Raw genomic sequence first — 25,254 nt, 5'->3', positions numbered from 1 at the left:
TGGTTTAAGGCACAGGGCTGCTCAGAGCACAGGGCTGCTCAGAGCACAGGGCTGCTCAGAAGAGGCAGTTGGTACTACACAGTGGTGACTGATTGAAAGGACACAGAAAGGGGGGGGTACCACTGAGAAAAGGGAGTCCCAAATCTCTCCCTGAGTTCTGTCGGCAACTAGGGAGGAAGCCTTGCCTGCTAGCCAGGGGATGGGGGAGAAGCCGTGAGCCTGCACTACTGAGAGAATGGGAGGAGGGGAGCGGAAGAAGGGTGGTTGAAATCTGACACCTCTTCAGCGGCATTGCAGGTGCCACTAGCAAGGTGAAATGAAATTCAAGCCGTGTGAGTGAGTGAGTGAGTGAGTGAGTGAGTGAGTGAGTGAGTGAGTGAGTGAGTGAAAGAAAGAGGGGAGATCACATCCTGTTGTGATTGGGAGTCCCGAAGAGCGGCGCACTATTGGCCCAGTGTAGTCTGGGTTTGGCCGGGGTAGGCCATCATTGTAAATAAGAATTTGTTCTTAATAACTGACTTGCCTAGTTAAATAAAGGTAAAATATATTTTTTAAAGAATTTCACCCCTACAGCTAGGATGTCATAACAGTAATCATGAAATCCAGGGAGACTGGCTTTAGCACTTTTAGCACTTTTAGAGGCTCAGTTGGCAACGGTATCCCAGGGATACCTGTCTCCAGGGAACATGCATCATGACGCCAAGGTTTCAGATCTATGGTTTCATTAACTTTTTCTCATTTCCTGATGATGTAAGTGGCTCTCTGTGTCTGTTTGCATGCCTGGCCATTCTGCCTGGTTCCAATTTTTTTATTTTTTTTATTTCACCTTTATTTAACCAGGTAGGCTAGTTGAGAACAAGTTCTCATTTGCAACTACGACCTGGCCAAGATGAAGCATAGCAGTGGGAACAGACAACACAGGGTTACACATGGAGTAAACAATTAACAAGTCAATAACACAATAGGGAAAAAAGAGAGTCTATATACATTGTTTGCAAAAGGCATGAGGAGGTAGGCGAATAATTACAATTTTGCAGATTAACACTGGAGTGATCAATGATCAGATGGTCATGTACAGGTAGAGATATTGGTATACAAAAGAGCAGAAAAGTAAATAAATAAAAACAGTATGGGGATGAGGTAGGTAAGATTGGGTGGGCTATTTACCGATAGACTATGTACAGCTGCAACGATCGGTGAGCTGCTCAGATAGCAGATGTTTGAAGTTGGTGAGGGAGATAAAAGTCTCCAACTTCAGCGATTTTTGCAATTCGTTCAAGTCACAGGCAGCAGAGAACTGGAACGAAAGGCGGCCAAATGAGGTGTTGGCTTTAGGGATGATCAGTGACCAGTGAACTGAGATAAGGCGGAGCTTTACCTTGCATGGACTTGTAGATGACCTTGAGCCAGTGGGTCTGGCGACGAATATGTAGCGAGGGCCAGCCGACTAGAGCATACAGGTCGCAGTGGTGGGTGGTATAAGGTGCTTTAGTAACAAAACACATGGCACTGTGATAAACTGCATCAAGTTTGCTGAGTAGAGTGTTGGAAGCTATTTTGTAGATGACATCGCCGAAGTCGAGGATCGGTAGGATAGTCAGTTTTACTAGGGTAAGTTTGGCGGCGTGAGTGAAGGAGGCTTTGTTGCGGAATAGAAAGCAGACTCTAGATTTGATTTTAGATTGGATTGGATTTGATACGAGTCTGGAAGGAGAGTTTACAGTTTAGCCAGACACCTAGGTACTTATAGATGTCCACATATTCTAGGTCGGAACCATCCAGGGTGTTGATGCTAGTCGGGCATGCGGGTGCAGGCTGCGAAAGGTTGAAAAGCATGTATTTGGTTTTACTAGCGTTTAAGAGCATTTGGAGGCCACGGAAGGAGTGTTGTATGGCATTGAAGCTCGTTTGGAGGTTATATAGCACAGTGTCCAAGGACGGGCCGGAAGTATACAGAATGGTGTCGTCTGCGTAGAGGTGGATCAGGGAATCACCCGCAGCAATAGCAACATCATTGATATAGACAGAGAAAAAGAGTCCTTATATATATATATAAGAGTCGGCCCGAGAATTGAACCCTGTGGCACCCCCATAGAGACTGCCAGAGGACCGGACAGCATGCCCTCCGATTTGACACACTGAACTCTGTCTGCAAAGTAGTTGGTGAACCAGGCAAGGCAGTCATCAGAAAAAACGAGGCTACTGAGTCTGCCGATGAGAATATGGTGATTGACAGAGTCGAAAGCCTTGGCAAGGTCGATGAAGACTGCTGCACAGTACTGTCTTTTATCGATGGCGGTTATGATATCGCTTAATACCTTGAGCGTGCAATGAGGTGCACCCGTGACTGAGGTGCACCCGTGACCGGCTCGGAAACCAGATTGCACAGCGGAGAAGGTACGGTGGGATTCGAGATGGTCAGTGACCCGTTTGTTGACTTGGCTTTCAAAGACCTTAGATAGGCAGGGCAGGATGGATATAGGTCTGTAACAGTTTGGGTCCAGGGTGTCTCCCCCTTTGAAGAGGGGGATGACTGCGGCAGCTTTCCAATCCTTGGGGATCTCAGACGATATGAAAGAGAGGTTGAACAGGCTGGTAATAGGGGTTGCGACAATGGCGGCGGATAGTTTCAGAAATAGAGGGTCCAGATTGTCAAGCCCAGCTGATTTGTATGGGTCCAGGTTTTGCAGCTCTTTCAGAACATCTGCTATCTGGATTTGGGTAAAGGAGAACCTGGAGAGGCTTGGGCGAGTAGCTGCGGGGGGGGTCAGAGCTGTTGGCAGAGGTTGGAGTAGTCAGGAGGAAGGAATGGCCAGCCGCTGAGAAATGCTTGTTGAGGTTTTCGATAATCATGGATTTATCGGTGGTGACCGTGTTACCTTGCCTCAGTGCAGTGGGCAGCTGGGAGAAGGTGCTCTTGTTCTCCATGGACTTCACAGTGTCCCAGAACTTTTTGGAGTTAGAGCTACAGGATGCAAATTTCTGCCTGAAGAAGCTGGCCTTTGCTTTCCTGACTGACTGCGTGTATTGGTTCCTGACTTCCCTGAACAGTTGCATATCGCGGGGACTATTCAATGCTATTGCAGTCCGCCACAGGATGTTTTTGTGCTGGTCGAGGGCAGTCAGGTCTGGAGTGAACCAAGGGCTATATCTGTTCTTAGTTCTGCATTTTTTTGAACGGAGCATGCTTATCTAAAATGGTGAGGAAGTTACTTTTAAAGAATGACCAGGCATCCTCAACTGACGGGATGAGGTCAATATCCTTCCAGGATACCCGGGCCAGGTCGATTAGAAAGGCCTGCTCACAGAAGTGTTTTAGGGAGCGTTTGACAGTGATGAGGGGTGGTAGTTTGACTGCGGATCCGTAGCGGATACAGGCAATGAGGCAGTGATCGCTGAGATCCTGGTTGAAGGCAGTGGAGGTGTATTTGGAGGGCCAGTTGGTCAGGATGACGTCTATGAGGGTGCCCTGGTTTACATATTTAGGGTTGTACCTGGTGGGTTCCTTGATGATTTGTGTGAGATTGAGGGCATCTAGCTTAGATTGTAGGACTGCCGGGGTGTTAAGCATATCCCAGTTTAGGTCACCTAAATGAACAAACTCTGAAGCTAGATGTGGGGCGATCAATTCACAAATGGTGTCCAGGGCACAGCTGGGAGCTGAGGGGGGGTCGGTAGCAGGCGGCAACAGTGAGAGACTTATTTCTGGAGAGAGTAATTTTTAAAATTAGTAGGTCGAATTGTTTGGGTATGGACCTGGAAAGTATGACATTACTTTGCAGGCTAACTCCTCCCCCTTTGGCAGTTCTATCTTGACGGAAAATGTTATAGTTGGGTATGGAAATCTCAGAATTTTTGGTGGCCTTCCTGAGCCAGGATTCAGACACGACAAGGACTCAGTGTTCTGAGTGATGGCATTTAGAAAAGGAGAAACTAAGCAACAAGTAGGGATGCACGATATACCGGTGAACATATCGGAATCGGACGATATTAGCTAAAAATGCCAACATCGGCATCGATGTCTAGTTTAATGTGCAAAACCGATGTCAAAGCTGACGTGCATATCTACATAAACGTAGGTACAGGCCATAATTACACCACGTAAAATGTTGCGCTTACATGTGAACACAGTATCCCTAACCTATCCCACAATGTCTGCTGTGTGGAGCGAGCAGTCAATAAGTCGAGCAGTCATTTGAAAGAGTAAGAACATTTCAGCAACAACTCAAAAAGGCCTAAAAGGCCGCAATTTTTTAATATCGGTTATTGGTATTGTATTTTTTCGAATATCGGTATCGGCCAAAAATGTCATATTGGTGCATCACTAGCAATAATCAAAACAGACAGTACAGGGTCTAGTGGTTACAAGGGCTGGAAATTGATAGGGCCCTCACGATACGATACTATCAAAAGACATAGGTTCCGATACGATATGTATTGCTATTCTCATGATTCTATAGGCATTGTGATTCGATACTGCAGTTTTATTGCAATTTGATGTTCCAAACATATTGCTCATATTACTGCAGAGAGACAATGTAAAATGAGTTTTGATAAATCATGGAAGTGCTGAAAACATGTTAGAGAAAAAGCAGGTACAACCAACTAGTGCTAGCTAACGTTATCTAGCAAAAAAAGGAGATCAATAAAGTTATACTGTAATAGTCTACTACCACACAGGACAGAGGAATACAAATGAACGGTTTTTGTGCAACCATGAAAAAGAACACTTTTCATTGAGTTCAACATCCCCTAGGTCGAGCGCACATGCAGGCCATTTACTGCACTGGGTCAGGATTGAGCACTCTACATTCTCCTTCCTACTCCCATGAAGAGAGAGAGGTTAGAGAGACTCAGAAGGTGTGTGTGTGTCAGAGTGGTCTCTGTCTGTGGGCTGTTTGCCATTTGTGAAAACCGAAAAGAGCACTCAGCCTCTCCCAAAGGAGCAGAACATCACTCCAGACCGACACCCAGGAGGTAGACAGGACCAGTCTGAGCCAAAACAGTGACAGTCAACACACTGACAGTAAACAGCCTACCAGCAAGACAATAATACTATCAAATCACAACCTAAACACACCGATCGGTGAGCTACAGCTACTGTATAAAAGAGGAGATCGTGAAATGACAGTCTTCCCTCTTTATAAACAGAGTCGAGAGAGAAAAACAACAAAAGACCCTTTGTGTTAGTGATGTAATAGACTGACAAAAGGGCGGACAATATTTTGACCAGCAATCACTGTCTACAACCCACAGAGCTGCATGCAGAATTGTGTTAGAGAGCTACAATTGAGAGCTATGAACATCATAAAGCTACTGCAGAGTCACCAAACACTGACTAAAAGAAACACGCCCATCCTTCCTCTGAAATGAATCTGCTTTATTTCTCTTCAGTTGGGAGAGACAAATAACAAGGAAACCCCTTGACACACTTCTTAGCAGGGAACGCAGAGACCACGCCGTCTCCCAGGCATGGCATTCCTGAGCTGCACTGAGCTGAATATTTCAGCACTTTCCACGTGTCATGCCTTCCCACGGACCACAGAGAGGGCGAATAGACAAAACACCACACTTCTACAGGGGAAACATGAGTTTGCAGAAAAAGACAACGCTGTTGCATTTCACAGGAAGATCGGTCAGCAGAAGCTTTAAAAAGAAACGACACACATACTTCTTCACCTAAGAGAGATGAAGTCTCTTGCACACTCCTTCATTCCTTGTCTTTCTACTCCATAATTTCTCCTACTGTCAGACGGGGAAAGAGACGGTAGACTGCTGCGCTCGCCCCCTCATCCTCGAGCTGACACACACACACACACACACACACACTCACTCACCATGAGCGCTGCAGTTCCGTAAAGACACCCAGACCAACCCGGGGGGGGGCTAAACTTCACAAACCGTCAGGGCTGCTCCCGTTGGCCCGGCTACAGCCCACACAGAGGACGAGGACGAAGAGGTCAGGGGGACAGCGGGCCCGCCGATGGGACACACCCCGAGCTGGAGCTGATGCATCAGCGGCAGCATGATCCTGCTCTCTCTCACTCCCCTCCCTCCTTGCTTCTTTCCTTCCCAGCACGCACAATGACGCTACACTGAGAGGCCACGCGTCAGTGCAGAACACAGAGGATCCGATCTCTTTTCAGTGTGTGCGTGTGTATCGGCAAATCAGCACTGCCGTGCTCTATTGTTCACCGTCGCTCGCTGAAAAGGAGCACACTAAATCTCCTGTGCCCAGCCAGGCACTCTAATTAATCCCAGATTAATTGATACAGGATCCATTTCTCATCCAATCCTCCTCTCTGCTATAACAATCCATCTTCTCTGCGCTCTAACAGAGATGCCTTGGGTCATGTGCTGTGTGGAGCTTTTTTTTCCTCCGCTCTTCTCCCCCTCTCTATTTCATTCCTCCTCGCTCTCTCCCTCTCAAATTATAGCCAGTTCTCCTGTGTCCAGCAACTCTGTCTAGCCTCAGAGGAGGGCGCCCCAGGGATAAAGAGGGAACAGGGATTGGCTGACTCCCAGGTGATTGACAGCTAGATACCGGTGGGACAAGGAGGGCTATGAAACATACAGGAAATCCAGGACAATACAGAACACTCCCACTGGGAATATTGTTTACAGTGTGAACTATATTAGTCTGAATTAACCAAGAATGTTCATGCGTATTTAAATTGAAATCAACCACTCCTGGTTGTGAATAAATAACATTTCCTGTAGGCAACCAGTGTGTTTCTGGGGGATGAAAATGATCACGTAGGCTTCACCGCCCCTCAGACATATTACCAAGAGAAATATCCTGACTTACAACACCGGGAAAGCTGATAATTAGAAAAGTAGAGTTCGACAGTTGAATTACAGCCTATAGTGTGACAGTGCAATAAAGCAGAATAAATAGAGCAGTAGACGAATAAAACAGAAACTCATTAGTCCTCATCCATGGGACATTCGGCCCACCCCCTGACACTAGGCAGGGCTTGCCATGGCGAGACAATGGCTTCCAGGCAGGTGCTGAAAATATAGCCATCTGAGACCAGGCACCAGGGATAAGGTTACCATCGCAGGAGATGAGAATGCCTAAGGCTAGATTGGGTTAACGGGGGAGAGGCTGTCTGGGGTAGATATACAGAGCTCACCTGGCTAGCAGGAGGACTCCAGTTTCTGTCCACACCCACTGAAGGGATCGAATGGTGGATAGTGGCCTATAGTTGTAGTCAAGTGACTCTTTGGCCTCTTTAAATTGGAGGACCCCAGGTAATGATGTCACCTCATAGTTGACACTATCACAGGAGTTGGATACAATGATGGCAAATTATGATAAAACTTAAAGCAGGAAAGTGATACAATTTCAAAACTGGGTCAACTCAGACCCACCAGCTAATAGTAAAGCTTTGTTCCAGAAGGCAAACAGTCAACCCTAGAAGTTTCTGTTTCTCAAATTAGACACTCGTATGTACTTGTCCTTTTGCTCAGTTGTGCACTGTGGCCTCCCACTCCTCTTTCTATTCTGGTTAGAGCGAGTTTGCACTGTTCTGTGAAGGGAGTAGTACACAGCATTGTACGAGATCTCTAGGTGGTGTGGGGGCTGTGCTTTGACAAAGTGGATGGGGTTATATCCTGCATGCTTGGCCCTGTCCGGGGGTATCATCAAATGGGGCCACAGTGTCTCCAGACCCCTCCCGTCTCAGCCTCCAGTATTTATGCTGCAGTAGTTTGTGTCGGGGGGCTAGGGTCAGTCTGTTATATCTGGAGTACTTCTCCTGTCTTATCCGGTGTCCTGTGTGAATTTAAGTATGCTCTCTCTAATTCTCTCTTTCTTTCTCTCTCTCAGAGGACCTGAGCCCTAGGACCATGCCTCAGGACTACCTGGCATGATGACTCCTTGCTGTCCCCAGTCCACCTGGCCGTAATGCTGCTCCAGTTTGAACTGTTCTGCCTGCGGCTATGGAACCCTGACCTGTTCACCGGACGTGCTACCTGTCCCAGATCTGCTGTTTTCAACTCTCTAGAGACAGCAGGAGCGGTAGAGATACTCAATGATCGGCTATGGAAAGTCAACTAACATTTACACCTGAGGTGCTGACTTGCTGCACCCTCGACAACTACTGTGATTATTTGACCCTGCTGGTCATTTATGAACATTTGATCATCTTGGCCATGTTCTGTTATAATCTCCAACCGGCACAGCCAGAAGAGGACTGGCCACCCCTCATAGCCTGTTTCCTCCCTAGGTTTCTTCCTAGGTTCTGGCCTTTCTAGGGAGTTTTTCCTAGCCACCGTGCTTCTACACCTGCATTGCTTGCTGTTTGGGGGTTTAGGCTGGGTTTTTGTACAGAACTTTGAGATATCAGCTGATGTAAGAACGGCTATATAAATACATTTGACTTGATTTGATGAATTTCAGAAGAAAGTGCTTTGTTTCTGGCCATTTTGAGCCTGTAATCGAACCCACAAATGCCGATGCTCCAGATACTCAACTAGTCTAAAGGACAGTTGTATTGCTTCTTTAATGAGCACAACAGTTTTTAGCTGTGCTAACATAATTGCAAAAGGGATTTCTAATGATCAATAGCCTTTTAAAATTATAAACTTGGATTAGCTAACACAATGTGCCATTGGAACACAGGAGTGATGGTTGCTGATAATGTGCCTCTGTACGCCTATGTAGATATTCCATTGCAAATCAGCCGTTTCAAGCTACAACAGTCATTTACAACATTAATATCTACACTGTATTTCTAATCAATTTGATGTTATTTTAATGGCCAAAAGAAGTGCTTTTCTTTTTAAAAAACAAGGAAAATTCTAAGTGACCCAACATTTTTGAATATACAGTACCAGTCTAAAGTTTGGACACACCTACTCACTATTTTCTACATTGTAGAATAACAGTGAAGACATCAAAACTATGGAGTCATGTAGTAACAAAAAAAGTGTTAAACAATATTTTTTGAGATTCTTCAAAGTAGCCATCCTTGGCCTTGATGCCCGTTTTTCACATTCTTGGCATTCTCTCAACCAGCTTCATGAGGAAGTCATCTGGAATGCATTTCAATTAACAGGTGTGCCTTGTTAAAAGATCATTTGTGGAATTTTCTTTCCTTCTTAATGTGTTTGAGCCAATCAGTTGTGTTGTGTGTGAGAAGGTAGGGGTGAAATACAGAAGATGGTCTTTTACAAATAGGGCTAAGTCAATATTATGGAAAGAACAGCTCAAATAAGCAAAGAGAAACAACAGTCCATCATTACTTTAGGACATGTCAATCCGGAAAATTTCAAGAAGTTTGAAAATTTCTTCAAGCGCAGTCGCAAATACTGCTATGATGAAACTGGCTCTCACAAGGACCAGGTTACCTCTGCTGCAGAGGATAAGTTAATTTGAGAGTTCAAGTAACAGACACATCTCAACATCAACTGTTCAGTGGAGACTGCCTGATTCAGGCCTTCATGGTCAAATTGCTGCAAAGAAACCACTACAAAAAGGACACCAATAAGAAGACTTGCTTGGACCAAAAAACACGAGCAATGGACATTAGACAGGTGGAAATATGTCCTTTGGTCTGGTGAGTCCGGATTTTAGATTTTAGGTTTCAACCACCAGGTCTTTGTGAGACGCAGAGTAGGTGAACGGATGACCTCCGCATGTGTGGTTTCCACTGTGAAGCATGGGGATGGAGGTGTGATAGTGGGGGGGGGGGCTATTCTGGTGACACTGTCTGATTTATTTAGAATTTAAGGCACACTTAACCAGCATGGCTACAACAGCATTCTGCAGCAATACGCCATCCCATCTGGTTTGCGCTTAGTGGGACTATCATTTGTGTTTCAACAGGACAATGACCCAACACACCTCCAGGATGTGTAAGGGCTATTTGACCAAGGAGAGTGATGAATGCTGCATCAGATGACCTGGCCTCCACAATCACCCAACCTCAACCCAATTGAGATGGTTTGGGATGAGTTGGACCGCAGAGTGAAGGAAAAAGCAGCCAACAAGTGCTCAGCATACGTGGGAACTCCTTCAAGACTGTTGGAATAGCATTCCTCATGAAGCTGGTTGAGAGAAGACCAAGAGTGTGCAAAGCTGCCATCAAGGCAAAGGGTGGCTACTTTGAAGAACTCAAATATAACATATTTTGATTTTATATTACACTTTTTCTTTCCTATTTGCCATCTATTTTTAACTGACTACTTCATTATTTCATCCTATGGTGTGACAATTGAAATGTGAGAATTACATGTTTTTCACCATGAGAAAACATAAAAATCATAATGGAACATGTGGTAAGTGATCTCCACATGCCCCACTAGTAGGTTTGCAGATTTAGAAAAGGTTTGTCAAAATTAAACGTAAATATTATTCAAAAATGAGAGAACAGACACTTTGCACCATTATCAAGGAAAATAATGCCTAATTGTACTTAATTTCCACAAGGTAACACATTATTGTGAGACAGGAATGACAAAGAATGATGACACATCATTTTGATGAAAAAATGACACATCTTAAGAATAATAATTGTCATGTCACACCAGAGGACAAATTCAACGCTCAACTGTATGAAACGGTTCATAAAATGTGGCTTAAAAAAAAAAAAGCTGACCACATACATTTCAAATATTCAGACTCAGTATCATACCACAAAAATCTATTTTTCATGCTTAAAACATCAACCACCCCCACACAGACACACGTACAAATACAGTATTCAACCCTAGAAGAAGCAAAGGAGAGATTATAGTGAGTGAGTGAGTGAGTGAGTGAGTGAGTGAGTGAGTGAGTGAGTGAGTGAGTGAGTGAGTGAGTGAGTGAGAGATATACAACCTTTGACATTAGGTCAAGAGACTGGCTACTACTGTAATATTACAAGTCATATTTCAGAGTCCTCTATCACCCTCGCATGAATAGAACCAAAAAAAAGCAGCATGTGGTTTCTTTTCATCATTCACCCCACAGTGCTTTGAAGCGTGAAACACACCAACAATCTGTACAAGTATTTCGTCAGTCACCAATTGTGCAAGTTCTCCCACTTAAAAAGATGAGATGCCTGTAATTTTCATCATAAGTACACTTCAACTATGACAGACAAAATGAGAAAGAAAAAAAGTCGGATATTTAATGAATTTATTTGCAAATTATGGTGGAAAATAAGTATTTGGTCAATAACAAAAGTTTATCTCAATACTTTATTATATACCCTTTGTTGGCAATGACAGAGGTCAAACGTTTTCTGTAAGTCTTCACAAGGTTTTCACACACTGTTGCTGGTATTTTGGCCCATTCCTCCATGCAGATCTCCTCTAGAGCAGTGATGTTTTGGGGCTGTTGATGGGAAACACAGACTTTCAACTCCCTCCACAAAGATTTTCTATGGGGTTGAGATCTGGAGACTGGCTAGGCCACTCCGGGACCTTGAAATGCTTCTTACAAAGCCACTCCTTCGTTGCCCGGGCGGTGTGTTTGGGATCATTGTCATGCTGAAAGACCCAGCCACGTTTCATCTTCAATGCGCTTGCTGATGGGAGGAGGTTTTCACTCAAAATCTCACAATACATGGCCCCATTCATTCTTTCCTTTACACGGATCAGTCATCCTGGTCCCTTTACAGAAAAACAGCCCCAAAGCATGATGTGTCCACCCCCATGCTTCACAGTAGGTATGGTGTTCTTTGGATGCAACTCAGCGGCGTAGTGTGTTACTGATGGTAGGCTTTGTTACTTTGGTCCCAGCTCTCTGCAGGTCATTCACTATGTCCCCCCGGTGTGGTTCTGGGATTTTTGCTCACCGTTCTTGTGATCATTTTGACCCCACGGGGTGAGATCTTGCGTGGAGCCCCAGATCGAGGGAGATTATCAGTGGTCTTGTATGTCTTCCATTTCCTAATAATTGTTCCCACAGTTGATTTCTTCAAACCAAGCTGCTTACCTATTGCAGATTCAGTCTTCCCAGCCTGGTGCAGGTCTACAATTTTGTTTCTGGTGTCCTTTGACAGCTCTTTGGTCTTGGCCATAGTGGAGTTTGGAGTGTGACTGTTTGAGGTTGTGGAAAGGTGTCATTTATACTGATAACAAGTTCAAACAGGTGCCATTAATACAGGTAACAAGTGGAGGACAGAGGAGCCTCTTAAAGAAGAAGTTACAGGTCTGTGAGAGACAGAAATCTTGCTTGTTTGTAGGTGACCAAATACTTATTTTCCACCATAATTTGCAAATAAATTAATAAAAAATCCTACAATGTGATTTTCAGATTTTTTTTTTCTCATTTTGTCTATCATAGTCTAAGTGTACCTATATCTCTCATCTTTTTAAGTGGGAGAACTTGCACAATTGGTGGCTGACTAAATACTTTTTTGCCCCACTGTATATATTTCTGGTCCGCCAATTCTTTTTACTTGTCCCGGACTAGAGGACAAGCGTTAATGTCAAGCAGTGTGGTCTGTTTTCTCTATCTGTGTGTGTGTGTGTGTGTGTGTGCTCGTGCGTACCTTCTGTATTTTCTGGGGGTGTTTCACTGAGCACTCTCTAGGGAGGACTTTCCCAAACAGCTTCCAGCCTGGGTCTTTCTGCTCCACTGGCCGAGTGTCCTTCACTTTCTTGACAAACAGACTCCTGAGAGAGCGAGGGAGCAAGAGAGGGAAGACAGAGGGAGAGAGAGAGAGAATAGTGAGGGACAGAGAAAGATAGAGTGAGAACATGTAAATGAAGACATTAAAATCCAGAGCCAAAGCTGAACACACACTGGCTCCCTCCACTAAGTTACCCGAGGCGGAGAACAGCGACAATACAAAGGCTGGCTGGCGTGTGTCCATGAGATAAGTGCACAAGCGGAATTCACAGATTTAAACACAAAGCCACACCAGAAGCCAGTTGGCAGTTAAAGACCCAACAATGTGAAAAGTGGAGCAGTCCAGGCCAGGGACAGAGCACTGGGCTACACTTCAATTTAAAATACCACCTTGACATAAAGTAGGCCAGAAAGAGCACAGCGAAGAATCTAATAATCAATGGGTTTGGCATTAAAGACGGAACCTGCATTAGGGGAAGCAGCGCCTCTGTCCGTTCCAGCACTTTTGTTATCGTTTTTATTTTGTAGACTAACCAGAGGTGAGGTGCGTCAAGCAGCATGGTTACAAAGAATGATATTATATAAAATGATACCCTCTAGTATATTCTGCTGTTCTATCGTGCGTATCGTGTTTGTTGTTTGCAGTAACTTATTTGCTGTTGTAATATCCCAATGGACGTGGCAGTTTCACCATTGAGTTCAGCTTTAAAGCAAACTGTACCGCCATTGACTCGGTTATTTTGATCTTTATTGTGTTATTACATTTTTAAAAAACTTTAGTGTATTTAGTACATCTTTTCTTAACTCCATTGTTGGTTATTAAGGGCTTGTAAAAGTAAGCATTTCACAGTGTTGGACTCCGGGGGTAAACTTTGAACATTGCTATACTCAGAAGTATAGGAACATTAGTTCCAAAAGAGACATGAGGGGTGGAGCCATAATGAAGCTTGGGAGGAGCTGAGTGCAGGGAACACGATCGCATGTGGCGGTACTGATAAGGGGAGGAACCGTTTTAAGGCCCATTCAGCTCCCTGCCCAGCAATAATGATGCAATGTTTAGAGATAAGGAGGAGACTCCACCCAAGGCGGGGTATGGATACTACAACGGGGGAAACCGTGTCTGTGTCTGAATCACAGCTGTATCGACCAATTGGGAAGAAGTAAACTCAGCACGTGATACAAATAAAATGTGATTTCATCTCTGGACGTGAAACAGGGATCAACATTACTGGTTAACCGTTTACTGAAAACGTGTCTTATTCAATAGAGGAAACGTTTTCACATGTTCCATTGGACAACCGTTTGTAGTACCAACTAGACAATGTAGGCTAACACAGGGACAGTCAGAACAGTATGTTTAGCTTGGGCGGATGAGGTTTAGAACAGAATGCAAATGGACATAATAATGAACATGGCCATCTCTTTCAGATAGGGATACTGCATAATTTCTCCATCAAGACAGGCTATGGTGCAGGATTCACAAAGAGACAATGGACGGTTTCAATTAAAAACTTGAAAAGAGAGTGAAAAAGCATGAATAAAACATCTGATAAACGAGCCAACTTCCTCAACGTTACGAGAAGTGACGTAACGGGCAGATACATTTAATGACGCTAGCCAGCTCATTTCCTGCTTTCCAGTGGAGTAAGCGTGTCTTTTTTACTACTAGCCTAAGTGCTACGCAATCCATAAGGTTACTATTGGTTACGGAAGCTGAACCTTTCGAATCAATGGATTTACAGAGTGCAAAGCAATTCAGGATAAGACACCACGGCACAGGATATTGGCTTATCTCATGACTTTTTGTTGTTGACACAATTCCTTTTAAAAAAGGGAAAAATGTGTGAATATTTGGAAAGTTGCTATGAGCATAAATGGCCACCGCAAAGGGTAAATGTAACAATCTCACTGGATTACAGAATCCTAAATCCACTACCTATACAGTAATGAAGCATCTTGACTGTGGGAAAATAACATTAGGCCACCTTACAGTACATTTTAACACAAAGCATATGCCTTTTTGGAAACCCATTGACCACACTGTGAAAAACAGTATACTGCCTGCCTACTGACCAACAGCTCCCTAATACCTGCTCCCTGGCACTCACGCGGAGCAACAAACACACACACAGCTGGCAACTGTTGTGTACGTACTATTGAATTAAAACCACAGAGTGAGTTACACCAGAATCTCAACAGAGAGACTCTGGAGGATACAAGTCAGTGGTCAGAGAGGGACTGCTGTTTGACATGACCCATTATGACCCATATCCCTTGACCCACCTCACCCCACCATGGAACCCATCTCGAATGCCTTCAAAAACACAGGATAGTAAGATTGACTGAGATACAGGACCGAGGCTTGCATCTTCCCATTGAAAAACGTGTCCCTACTTTTACAGGCTATCCAAGTGTCTAAGGGTGTGTACACTTGTGCCTGCCTAATGGTTGCTTGGACCAAAAAGACAAAGACCAGAAACAAGCCAATGAGTTGTTAGTCTGGGCTTCTACGGGCTCTGCTTCAAAGTACCCTGTCGAGATACTGCACGAGACAAACAGAACTCAAAGCCTGAAAGCCAGTTCAAAGTAACCGACAATGACACTCAGATCTCCTTCATGGGAAGTAAAATAAGTGGCAGAGGGGCCTGCTATTTCTCAGAAGGCAGGAGGGGGGAGAAGCATTGAAGTGGATGATGTGAGGAAAAACTGAGAGGAAAAGAGGCAAAGACAGAGATTACCATTGGCACCAGTCATTTTGAGTCTCAAAACTATAACTCAAAACTATTAGGCTAAATCTCAGAAACAATCTACAATGAGAAAGGGGAAATATCTGAAAGTGTGTCTATAAAAGCTAGCCTGGGCAAACAGATCGACCACTGCAGTTGCCAGTCGCCATTGTCCGACCTCACAGTCTAGTGAGGTAACCAGGCTATATAGAAGCTTCAGGGCAGTGCCTGAATCTGAACATTCTTCGCCTTCGAGAAATAGGTCAAACTCCGGTAGTCCCAGTAAAGGTCCCATGATCGTTATCTGTGATCTGCCTGACCTTTTCTGATGACCATTCTGGGTCCAGTGAGCCCACCCAGTTGCACTATTGGATGCTGTGGTGACATGGCATGTTATGGACACTGTGTAACCTGCATCTAATAGACCCATCATTGCAGCCTACAAAAGGATGTAGTAACTTGAGCCGAATATATAAGCCTAGCCTCTGGTACTTGACCTTAGATTAATCCTTTCAATGGCTTACAACGGGTTGACAAATGCGTTACATAATCAAAAACAAGTTCCAGAGGTTCAGACTGCACCTTTGCTAACCTTTAAAGATGAATAAAATGGTCGATGTGCGACTGACGTGTTTTCCGTTTACTCCCGTGGTATTCTTAAAGTTTATGTGTACTGTGGATAGCAAGTAACCCACTTGTGGTACAATTATGCTTAGACATAACAGGCTAGTCTTGTATAGTTGGTGAAACTATTCAGGCTTATTTGAGGTGATCTAATGTTTTGATCGTCTAGTGTGCGTGCCTTATCTCGCTCACCTATTTAGTTTGTTTACACATTGTCTCGGTGACTCAAAATATTTTGTTTACTGCATCCGTTTGCATTGACCCAGTTAACAGTAAATGTCTCCCGAGGCTACACGGTTTTTGGGGCCTCACTTTAATTTTAAAAGTTTTGAGCGTCATTTATGCCCAGCAAACGTTCAACGTTGCGCACACGTAGTTTTTTGGTATTGGTTGTAAGCTGTCTCAGCTTCAACTAGACTACCATTATAATTACTATTATTTTTGATTGTCTTACTTCAAATTAGATTTTTGGCTGAGAGTCTTTATACATTTGATTTATTTTCCCTCTCAATGCCTGTTATAAGACTGGGAATACTATTACATCTACAAGTGGTGCTTTTGTCATTCCGTTTGCACAAGGGATCCACCTTTTTTTTATTTGAAAAAATACATACAAATCTTTCTTTTTGCTGCTTGATCCACTAACAAAACGCGACTTTAAAGAGCGGGACTGTGGGTTTAGGTTTAAGACCGCACTCTCACAGACATACTGTGCGAAGAGAACATGTTCTATTTAGGCTTGTACCTCGTTTGGGGAGGTATTGTCTGGGATGGGGGGAGGGGGCAGGTTGAATTGTTCAGTTCTAATGTTGTCATTCTGTCTTTTTAGTTTTTTTATCAGTTTTTTTTCTCTGTAATTTTTCCAAACATTTACCACCGTACATCATTACTCTGAGAAGTTATTCTGGGGGTTTTGGGCGCTCATTGCTTTTCCATTCTATGCTCTAATGACAGGGTTGAATAACGGGAATGCCCAGAGGCGCCGAAATAATACGATCAAGTACATTTCTTGGAATACCAAAGGGGTTAACAACCTGGTGAAGCGTAAGAGGGTGTTGACACACTTAAAGGGTTTGAATGCAAATATTGCATTTCTACAAGAGACTCACTTGAGGACTGGTGAGCATTTTAGGATGCGTAAGGACTGGGTTGGTCAAGTGTTCCACTCGAACTTTCATAGTAAATCAAGAGGTGCTGCTATTCTGGTTGATAAAGCTACTCCCTTTGTAGCTTCTGAGGTTATTGCTGATCCTAAGAGACGATACGTCATAGTAACCAGTGAACTGTTTTCTACCCCTCTTGTTTTGGCTAGTGTTTATGCTCCCAATTGGGATGACACAAGTTTCATTTCTTCCTTTCTGTCTACTATTCCCAATTTAGATTCTCATTTGTTGATTTTAGGGGGGGATTTCAACTGTAAAATGTCCTCAGTTCTTGACAAGTCCTCACAAACAAATACAGGCCCATCTAAATGTGCCCTACTTATTCAATCCTTTCTTCAGAAATATGCTATGTTTGAGGCCTGGCGTTTCCTACATCCTACAGATAGACAATATTCCTTTTATTCTCATGTTCATCAAACATACTCCCGGATTGATTACTTCATTTTGGACAAAAACCTTCTGCCTAACCTTCAGCAGTGTACTTACGAGAGTATTGTTATCTCTGACCATTCACCATTAGTGCTTGAACGAGAGTTTCCCCAGCGACCTCCTATGTGTTATCAATGGCGTCTCAACCCCATTTTACTCTCAGATAAGGAGTTTGTCAATTTCATCTCTTCTGAAATCACCTTATTCCTAGAAACTAATTCAACACCAGGTATGTCCTGCTCTACCATATGGGAGTCTCTCAAAGCATACCTACGTGGCCAAATTATTTCTTATACAGCCAACCAAAACAGAGTTCGCTCCCAGTGACTTCGGGACCTGAGCGAGTCCATAGCCACACTGGATGAGAAGTATGCTACGGATCCTCCCTCCGATCTGCATAAAGAGCGCCAATTACTCCAATCTGAATTTGATGAGCTTTCTACCAGGCAGGCTGAACAGTTACTCTTGCGAGCTCGATACAAAGTCTATGAACAAGGCGACAAGGCCAGTAAACTCCTTGCGCATCAGATCCGTAAATCTGAGGCCTCACATTTAATCCCACAAATAAGGACCCCGTCTGGTGCCACCACAGTTATACATAAAGAGATCAATGATCAATTTAAACAATTTTACTCTGCGCTATACACCTCTGAATCCCCTCAAGACCCCTTTCTGATTGACTCCTTCTTTAATGGCTTGAATATGCCTTCAATTGATACAGAATCCCATGACTATCTAGAAGAAGAATTTACGCTTGAGGAGATTGCAACAGCAGTGTCCGCAATGAAAAGTGGTAAATCACCGGGTCCGGACGGTTTTCCAACCAAATTTTACAGGACGTTTTCTGGTCTGCTTTGCCCATTCTTATCGTCTCGACTATTTGCAAAGTGCCTCAATACTTCAAAGCTACCGCCTAGTCTTTATCAGGCTTCAATTTCATTACTACTAAAGAAAAACAAAAGACCCCCTGGAATGTGGATCCTATCGCCCAATCTCGCTTTTAAACTGTGATTACAAAATCCTAGCTAAGCTTTTAGCCATCCGTATGAAAGGCTTGCTGCACCAAGTAATACACTCTGACCAGACTGGCTTTGTGAGAAATAGGCATTTATTTTTCAATATTAGGCGTCTTATGAATATACTGTACTCCCCAGCGTCGGAGGACCCGGAGGTGGTGGTCTCACTTGATGCCGGAAAAGCGTTTGACCGCGTTGAGTGGGATTACCTTGGGATGGGATTAACAGCTGCCCTTTATAGATTTGGCTTTGGCCCCAAATTCATTGCGTGGATAAATATTCTTTATTTTTCCCCCATGGCTTTCGGTACAGACTAATAACTTGTACTCTGACTATTTTCCCTTGCACCGCGGATCCAGACAGGGTTGCCCACTCTCCCCCTTGTTGTTTGCTTTGGCAATCGAGCCTCTCGCCATTGCACTACGCTCTAATGATGCCATTCAAGGCATAATCAGGGTGGGCTGGGAACAGAAAGTCTCGCTATATGCTGACGACCTCCTTTTGTTTATCTCCAACCCCGATACCTCATTGCCACGTGCCCTATCTGTTCTTAAAAAGTTTGGATCAATCTCAGGGTACAAGCTGAATCTAGGCAAGAGTGAGCTTTTTCCAGTAAACAAGGCTGCTTTAAAGTGCTCTTTTACAAGTTCTCAGTTTAGGATTGTCCGGGATCAATTCACTTACTTGGGAGTAAAAGTGACAAGGAAATATTTAAATTTGTTTCAGGAAAACTCTGTTGCTCTAGCAGACAGATTGAAACAATCTTTTACTTTTTGGAATTCGCTACCCCTTTCTCTTATCGGAAGGATTAATGTCATTAAAATGAATGTGTTGCCCAAATTTTTATATTTATTTCAATGTTTACCCATTTTTATTCCAAAATCTTTTTTGATCTCACTGGATCAAACATTCATGCATTTTATTTGGGATGGCAAGGTACCACGGATTGGTAGAAAACATTTACAGAAGCCTAGGTCATTGGGGGTTTAGCTCTACCAAATTTTCAGACATACTACTGGGCTGCAAATTTCAGAGCCGTTCTGTACTGGCTGCAGACTGATCCTACTGGCCCTAGACCACTCTGGGTCCAGATGGAGTCTGAATCGTGTAAACCTGCAGCACTTTCCTCTGTGCTGTGCTCGTCTCTCCCAGTGTCCCTAGGCAAAAGGTGTGTCAACCCAATTGTAAAGCAGTCTCTTAAAATTTGTAATCAGTTCCCTTTAGCCTTTAACCTCCGAGGCTTTTCTCTATCAGGCCCAATCAATCAGAACATTTTATTTCCTCCATCTTTGAATGATGGGGCTTTTGGCATTTGGCACTAACTAGGCCTCTCCTCGCTAGCCCAATTATTCTTTGATGATACATTTGCCTCTTCTTCTCAGCTGCAGGAAAAGTTCAATCTCCCCCAATCCCACTTTTTCCGCAATCTCCAGACTAGAAACTTTGTCAGGGCTAACACACCTGGATTTCCCAATAGGCCTGCGAATACAGCTATAGAGAGCATCTTGGAGCTGAACAAGCTTCCTAGGGGCGCAATTTCAGATGTATATGCAATCATTCATGACTTACAGAACCCTTCTTTGGTGACTTTAAAGACTCGATGGGAAAAGGATTTGGGGGAGGAACTTGGGGAAGACGCCTGGGAATCTGTGCTGCACAGGGTGCACTCGTCCTCTTTTAGCACTAGACACAGCCTCATTCGATTCAAGGTGGTTCACCGTATCCACTGGTCGGGGGCCAAACTTGGAAGAATGTAAGTCGCTCTGGATAAGAGCGTCTGCTAAATGACTTAAATGTAAATGTAAATATTCTCTGATTTTGATCCTACCTGTGTCAGATGTAAAGTGGAACCAGCCACACTGTTGCATATGTTTTGGGGCTGTCATAAACTCTCAGGTTTCTGGGAATTAATATTTAAATGTTTCTCTGATATATATATATGACACTGTTATAGATCAGTCTCCCCTTACAGCCCTTTTTGGAGTACTGCCCATGGGTACCACCTATCAAGACACTGTTGCTTATACAACTTTTCGCTAGACGGATAATACTACAGAACTGGAAGATGGCAGCTCCCCCCATCTTATAAATATTGGGTGAGGGATGTGTTGTGCTCTCTGAAACTAGAAAAAAATCAAATTCAATTCACGTGGGAACCCCAAACTGTTTGATGAGGCTTGGGCTCCATTCCGGTCTTACTTTAAACAGTCTATCCTCTGATGGCATTCCAATTCATACTAAAATAAGTCTGTGACTTAAGGGTTGGAGGAGCCTCTCTCTGTGTTTTTGCTGGGGGGGGCATTAAGGTCCATGTGCTTATTGATTGTGATCCGCAGATGCCTTGTTCATCTTGCCCAGGCAGAGACTGAAGTGTGAGCTTGTTTTTCCCTGTTTTTTTTACACTTTGTTCACGCCTACATGAATAATCATTTTATTTTTTTATTTTAAAGCATTGTAAAAAAAAAAAATGTCCAGTGGATGGTCGGTCTGTGGCCATGACTCTCTGTGAGTGGTTGCATTTCTCCACCCTTATCCCTTGACTGTTTATAGGAACAATGGTGAGGTGTTTGCTCTGTCCCTGTACTATAGATTGCCCTTTAACCTCTGTAGCCTTCTGCCTGGTATGTTTAACTTGTCTAAAGTATGGTATCTTTAAAGCTATTTTTTTTATTTGTATTTTTATTTGTATTTTTTTTTCTAGTTGAGTATATTATTTATATTGCTTTGTCTTGTGTGTGTGTGTGTGTGTGTGTGTGTGTGTGTGTGTGTGTGTGTGTGTGTGTGTGTGTGTGTGTGTGTGTGTGTGTGTGTGTGTAAAACTCAATAAACAGAGTAAAAAAAAAAAAAAAGATTAATAAAACATGCATATCTAGAGAAAGACCGGCGAGGGGCAAATGTATAACCAGTACGCACAAAATCTTCCTTAAATCCGATTTTGCCTTATATGACATATTGGCGCCAATGGTCTTGGGCCTAAACGAGAAACGTTTCGTGTTGAGTCTATCAAACCACCAAAAGTGTACGCACAGCAGGGATCGAGAATATTGGACCATTGGTATGCATACTATTAAAATCGTCAACACATTCAAATGAATAGAGGACCCGTAACGGAGACGGGTCGGCTGGGAACTGTGGGGAGGTGGGCGTTAGGGCTGAGTGTTCCCCGCAGATGGTGGTTTCAGAGCTACGTAGCCATGTCCCATTTCCCAGAGGAAAATAATTACACAACCCTCTGTACTTTCGCTCGCAAGAGTTAATCCTTCGTGACTCTTCCAACCTTTCCACCCTTCATTAAAAGCAAGACTCGGCAAAAGGACGTTGCCACGAGCAGCACCGAAGATACTGAGACGAGCAAGATACTGTGTGAGAGCAAAGTCTTGCATCGGTGCACGTGCAACGGGTTCGCACCAGAACAGCAGAGGAGTTGAGAACCGCACATCAACACTTTTAGTTGTTGCAGAACTTGACCGACTCTGCTGTTTCATTTCGGCATCTGTGTCATATCGCCGTCTACCTTTAAAATGTCAGGAAGGTAAACATGAAAGATGTGTCGCCTAACAGTAATGTGCACTAGGGGCTGTGTAAATGGAAAAACTTGTTTGGTGGTGAGTCTCTCACATCAAACAAAGAGCAGTATGCCTGCTGGTTCTCAAAACACAGGGACAATAAAAAGCCTAGTGCCCGGGCCAGGACATGAATCATGTTAGTATGTGTGTTTATGGCTGCAGCTGTGTTTCTAATTAGCAATCTCAGGCTCTGAGGCAAAGTCCACGATGTTATGGTTCTGACAAGAAGCCAAACTTGAGAAGGCCCTCCTGTCAATTTGGCAAATATGGAAATATTTCAATTGAAACATTGCAATGCAGTGAACGAGCAATGACCTGCGTTCTTCAAAAGTGATTTTGACGATGGGAGTGAAAAATGACAACACAACTTGAATTTTAGGAAGCAGTTTTTCATGAGACGTTGACAACGTATGGTGCAAGTCAATGCAAACGTACTCTGTGTACCACTCCTCTCCGATCCCTCTTGAACCTCGGTCCCCGTCTCCCACCAGGCTCTCCCTTCATCCCGCTGGAGGTAGTGCACTATAGCACTGTATCAGTAGCGGAGGTCTGGCATGTAAATATTACATTTACTTACGCAACACCAGGCCCCGCAGACATTGCTATGACGCTGTTAAGTAACGATTTGTCAGAGAAGAATATTGTTGGGTCAAAAATAAATATTACAATATACAACCGGACAGGCACATGCTTTTTTATTTTTACAAAAATAATGCAAAAACAGAAACATTGCCTGCAATGCTGAATCTAGATTAGAAAGTAGCTTGAAGAGCTGTGGACAGGTCGTTATTGTAAAATAACATTTGTTCTCAATGACTTATCTACCTACCTAAAGGGAAAATTAATCAATAACTGAAGAGAACTAAGCACTATAAACACAGTCTTCAACAGCAGTAACGTCCGCTGTGATAAAGGAACTTGAATGGGGAAGTTCAGGGGTGCAGGGGGCACAGCTGGGCACTGACTGAAACCGTCACAGAGCAAAGTTAGCTAAGTTTGCTAATCTTTCCTATTAGCTAAAACGCAAGGTTTTGAATATAACCTAGGCCTATTTTTCCTTTTTCCTATTAGCTTACCACAAGGAAACTACGGATTCACACTTGGTTGGTTGTAATCATTTGCTTTAGAAAACATTACAATAAATAGTCTGATGTGGAGGGGTAGATTCTACAAGATTTTCTGTACTCAGTATTCACACGTGAATAATGTAGGCCCTAAGCAGTGAATAATGTAAACATTTTCAGAAAAGTTTTTAAAAGCAGACAAATCCCCAAAGTGTGTACCAGAGCTGCTTTAAACACAACAAAACACATGACCGTCACAACAGATAGAGCAGTAAGAGAATATTCAGAACTTCAAGTACTTGTTCCCCTTTCCAGGCTGTGTGTCATAATGACACCTGGTACACACAAGCACACACTTTGCCTAAACGGAAAACCCTCCAGGCCTCATAACCCGTCACATGGCAGAGTGTTCTTTTTGTGTCAAGCGGGAAACAACAGACTAGTACCCAGGCTAACATTCCAGTCCTTGTATTCCTCGTCATATGCCACACACACACACACACACACACACACACACACACACACAACACTCCCAGTGTCATGTTTAGCATATCACACAAGGAGTGGAATCCTAGCAGAAATGGACTCGTATCCAGCCTAGGAAAACAAAATGGATAGAAAACAGAAGTATAGCCCCTAGATAACTTCGAAGTGATGGTTTGGTTTTTCTAAAGCCAGTGTATACTACACACTGAAGGAGGTCAGAATAGCCCTCTCGTACTCACAGACCTGTCAATGAAGAGGACAGTGAAGGGGCAGCCATCCTGTCTGTGTGCCAGTGCAAAACCACAACAATTTCTCCGCTGTCCAGAGAGAGAAATTCTTCAGATCCTCAGCAAGAGCAGTCTGTTCGCTCTCAGAATCCCAGAGAGAGAAACTCCTTAGTATGAAGTAGAGCCTCTCATTCAGTCAAGCCTGAAGTCCATAGTTGTAATCAGTAGGATAAAAGAGAAAAGCTTATATTTTTTAAGGGATAGAGACACCCACAGCTGAGACGTAACCCTGTGTTATTCAGAGATCCTAACCACAGCCCACTCTACTACCAACACCGCGTATGAATGAAGGAGTTTGACTGAGAAAATGGGAGGGAAAAGAGAGAGAATGTATGTGTGTAGACAGAGAAAGTGAGAGTGTTAAGTGCAGAAAGAGGATGTGTAACCACACACACACACACACACACACACGAGAGAGAGCGAGAGAGCAGAGTAATTGATTGGAGGGAGCAGCAGAGAAAAGTTGTTGGCCCCAGTGCCTACAACACGTGTGTAAACTTGAATAAACCTTGACACAGAGCGCATGCGGTTGTCACCACAGTGCGCTGATCAAACACTGGTTTGGCAAGCTAGTTAGAAAGTAGTGATAGTCGTGATAGGAAGGCAACTCAGAGTTGAGGAAAACAAGTGGCAGTGCAAGTAGGGGAATTTGTGTACGCAAAGGTGAAAATAACCAACCACCTGCACTAAAATAGCTCAGCTGTGATCGAGAGGGATGTAAAACCAGCCGTTAAAACTCTTTGTTGAACTTTTGAAAACAGCTTCATAAACTTCAGAGTGGGTTATGGTAATTCTGTCAATGGCCATAGTCCATACATGTATTCACTATTTTAAAATAGGCCTAAAGCCTCAGACACACCAAGAATATTCAACCTTTTTGATGTGCACATAGAACAGATCGTATGCCGATATATAAAATACTCCAGGCCACAACTGGAGGTATAGGGGGCAGCATTTTCACTTTTGGATAAATAGCGTGCCCAATTTCAACTTTGTGCTACTCATGCCAAGAATATAAAATATATGCATATTAGGATAGAAAACACTGAAGTTTCTGGAACTGTTTGAATCATGTCTGTGAGTGTAACAGAACTTATGTAGCAGGCAAAACCCCGAGGACTAACCGTTCAGATTTGATTTTTCTCAGGTCTCTGTCTGTTCACTGGATTTCTCATTGGCAAACGATATTTCTTAGGAACTTATTTTCAGTTCCTACCGCTTCCACTGGATGTCATAAGTCTTTGGAATTTGTTTGAGGTTATTCATTTGTGCAATGAAGAAATAGGGTCATCCTGGAAAAGGGTAACGCTGTTGAGAGTTGGCCAAGA

The 25,254-nt window shown here is 43.6% G+C and overlaps 1 protein-coding gene across 4 annotated transcripts in view; it reads right to left on the bottom strand.

The window, feature by feature from the left end:
* LOC118368628 (TBC1 domain family member 14-like) overlaps positions 1-25,254 on the bottom strand; it is a 66,326-nt gene that overhangs the window by 20,772 nt on the left and 20,300 nt on the right. For 3 of the 4 annotated variants that reach the window (XM_052495751.1, XM_052495750.1, XM_052495749.1), the window contains one exon: positions 12,486-12,609. In XM_052495751.1, coding sequence (XP_052351711.1) covers positions 12,486-12,609 — 124 coding nt within the window. Of the gene's footprint in view, positions 1-5,837; positions 6,414-12,485; positions 12,610-25,254 lie in introns of those variants that run through there. The other variant, XM_052495752.1, reaches the window with a different exon arrangement.

Source organism: Oncorhynchus keta, chromosome 35 (assembly GCF_023373465.1).
Source record: "Oncorhynchus keta strain PuntledgeMale-10-30-2019 chromosome 35, Oket_V2, whole genome shotgun sequence".
NCBI lineage: Eukaryota > Metazoa > Chordata > Actinopteri > Salmoniformes > Salmonidae > Oncorhynchus > Oncorhynchus keta.
This window is presented reverse-complemented; position numbering and strand designations above follow the sequence as displayed.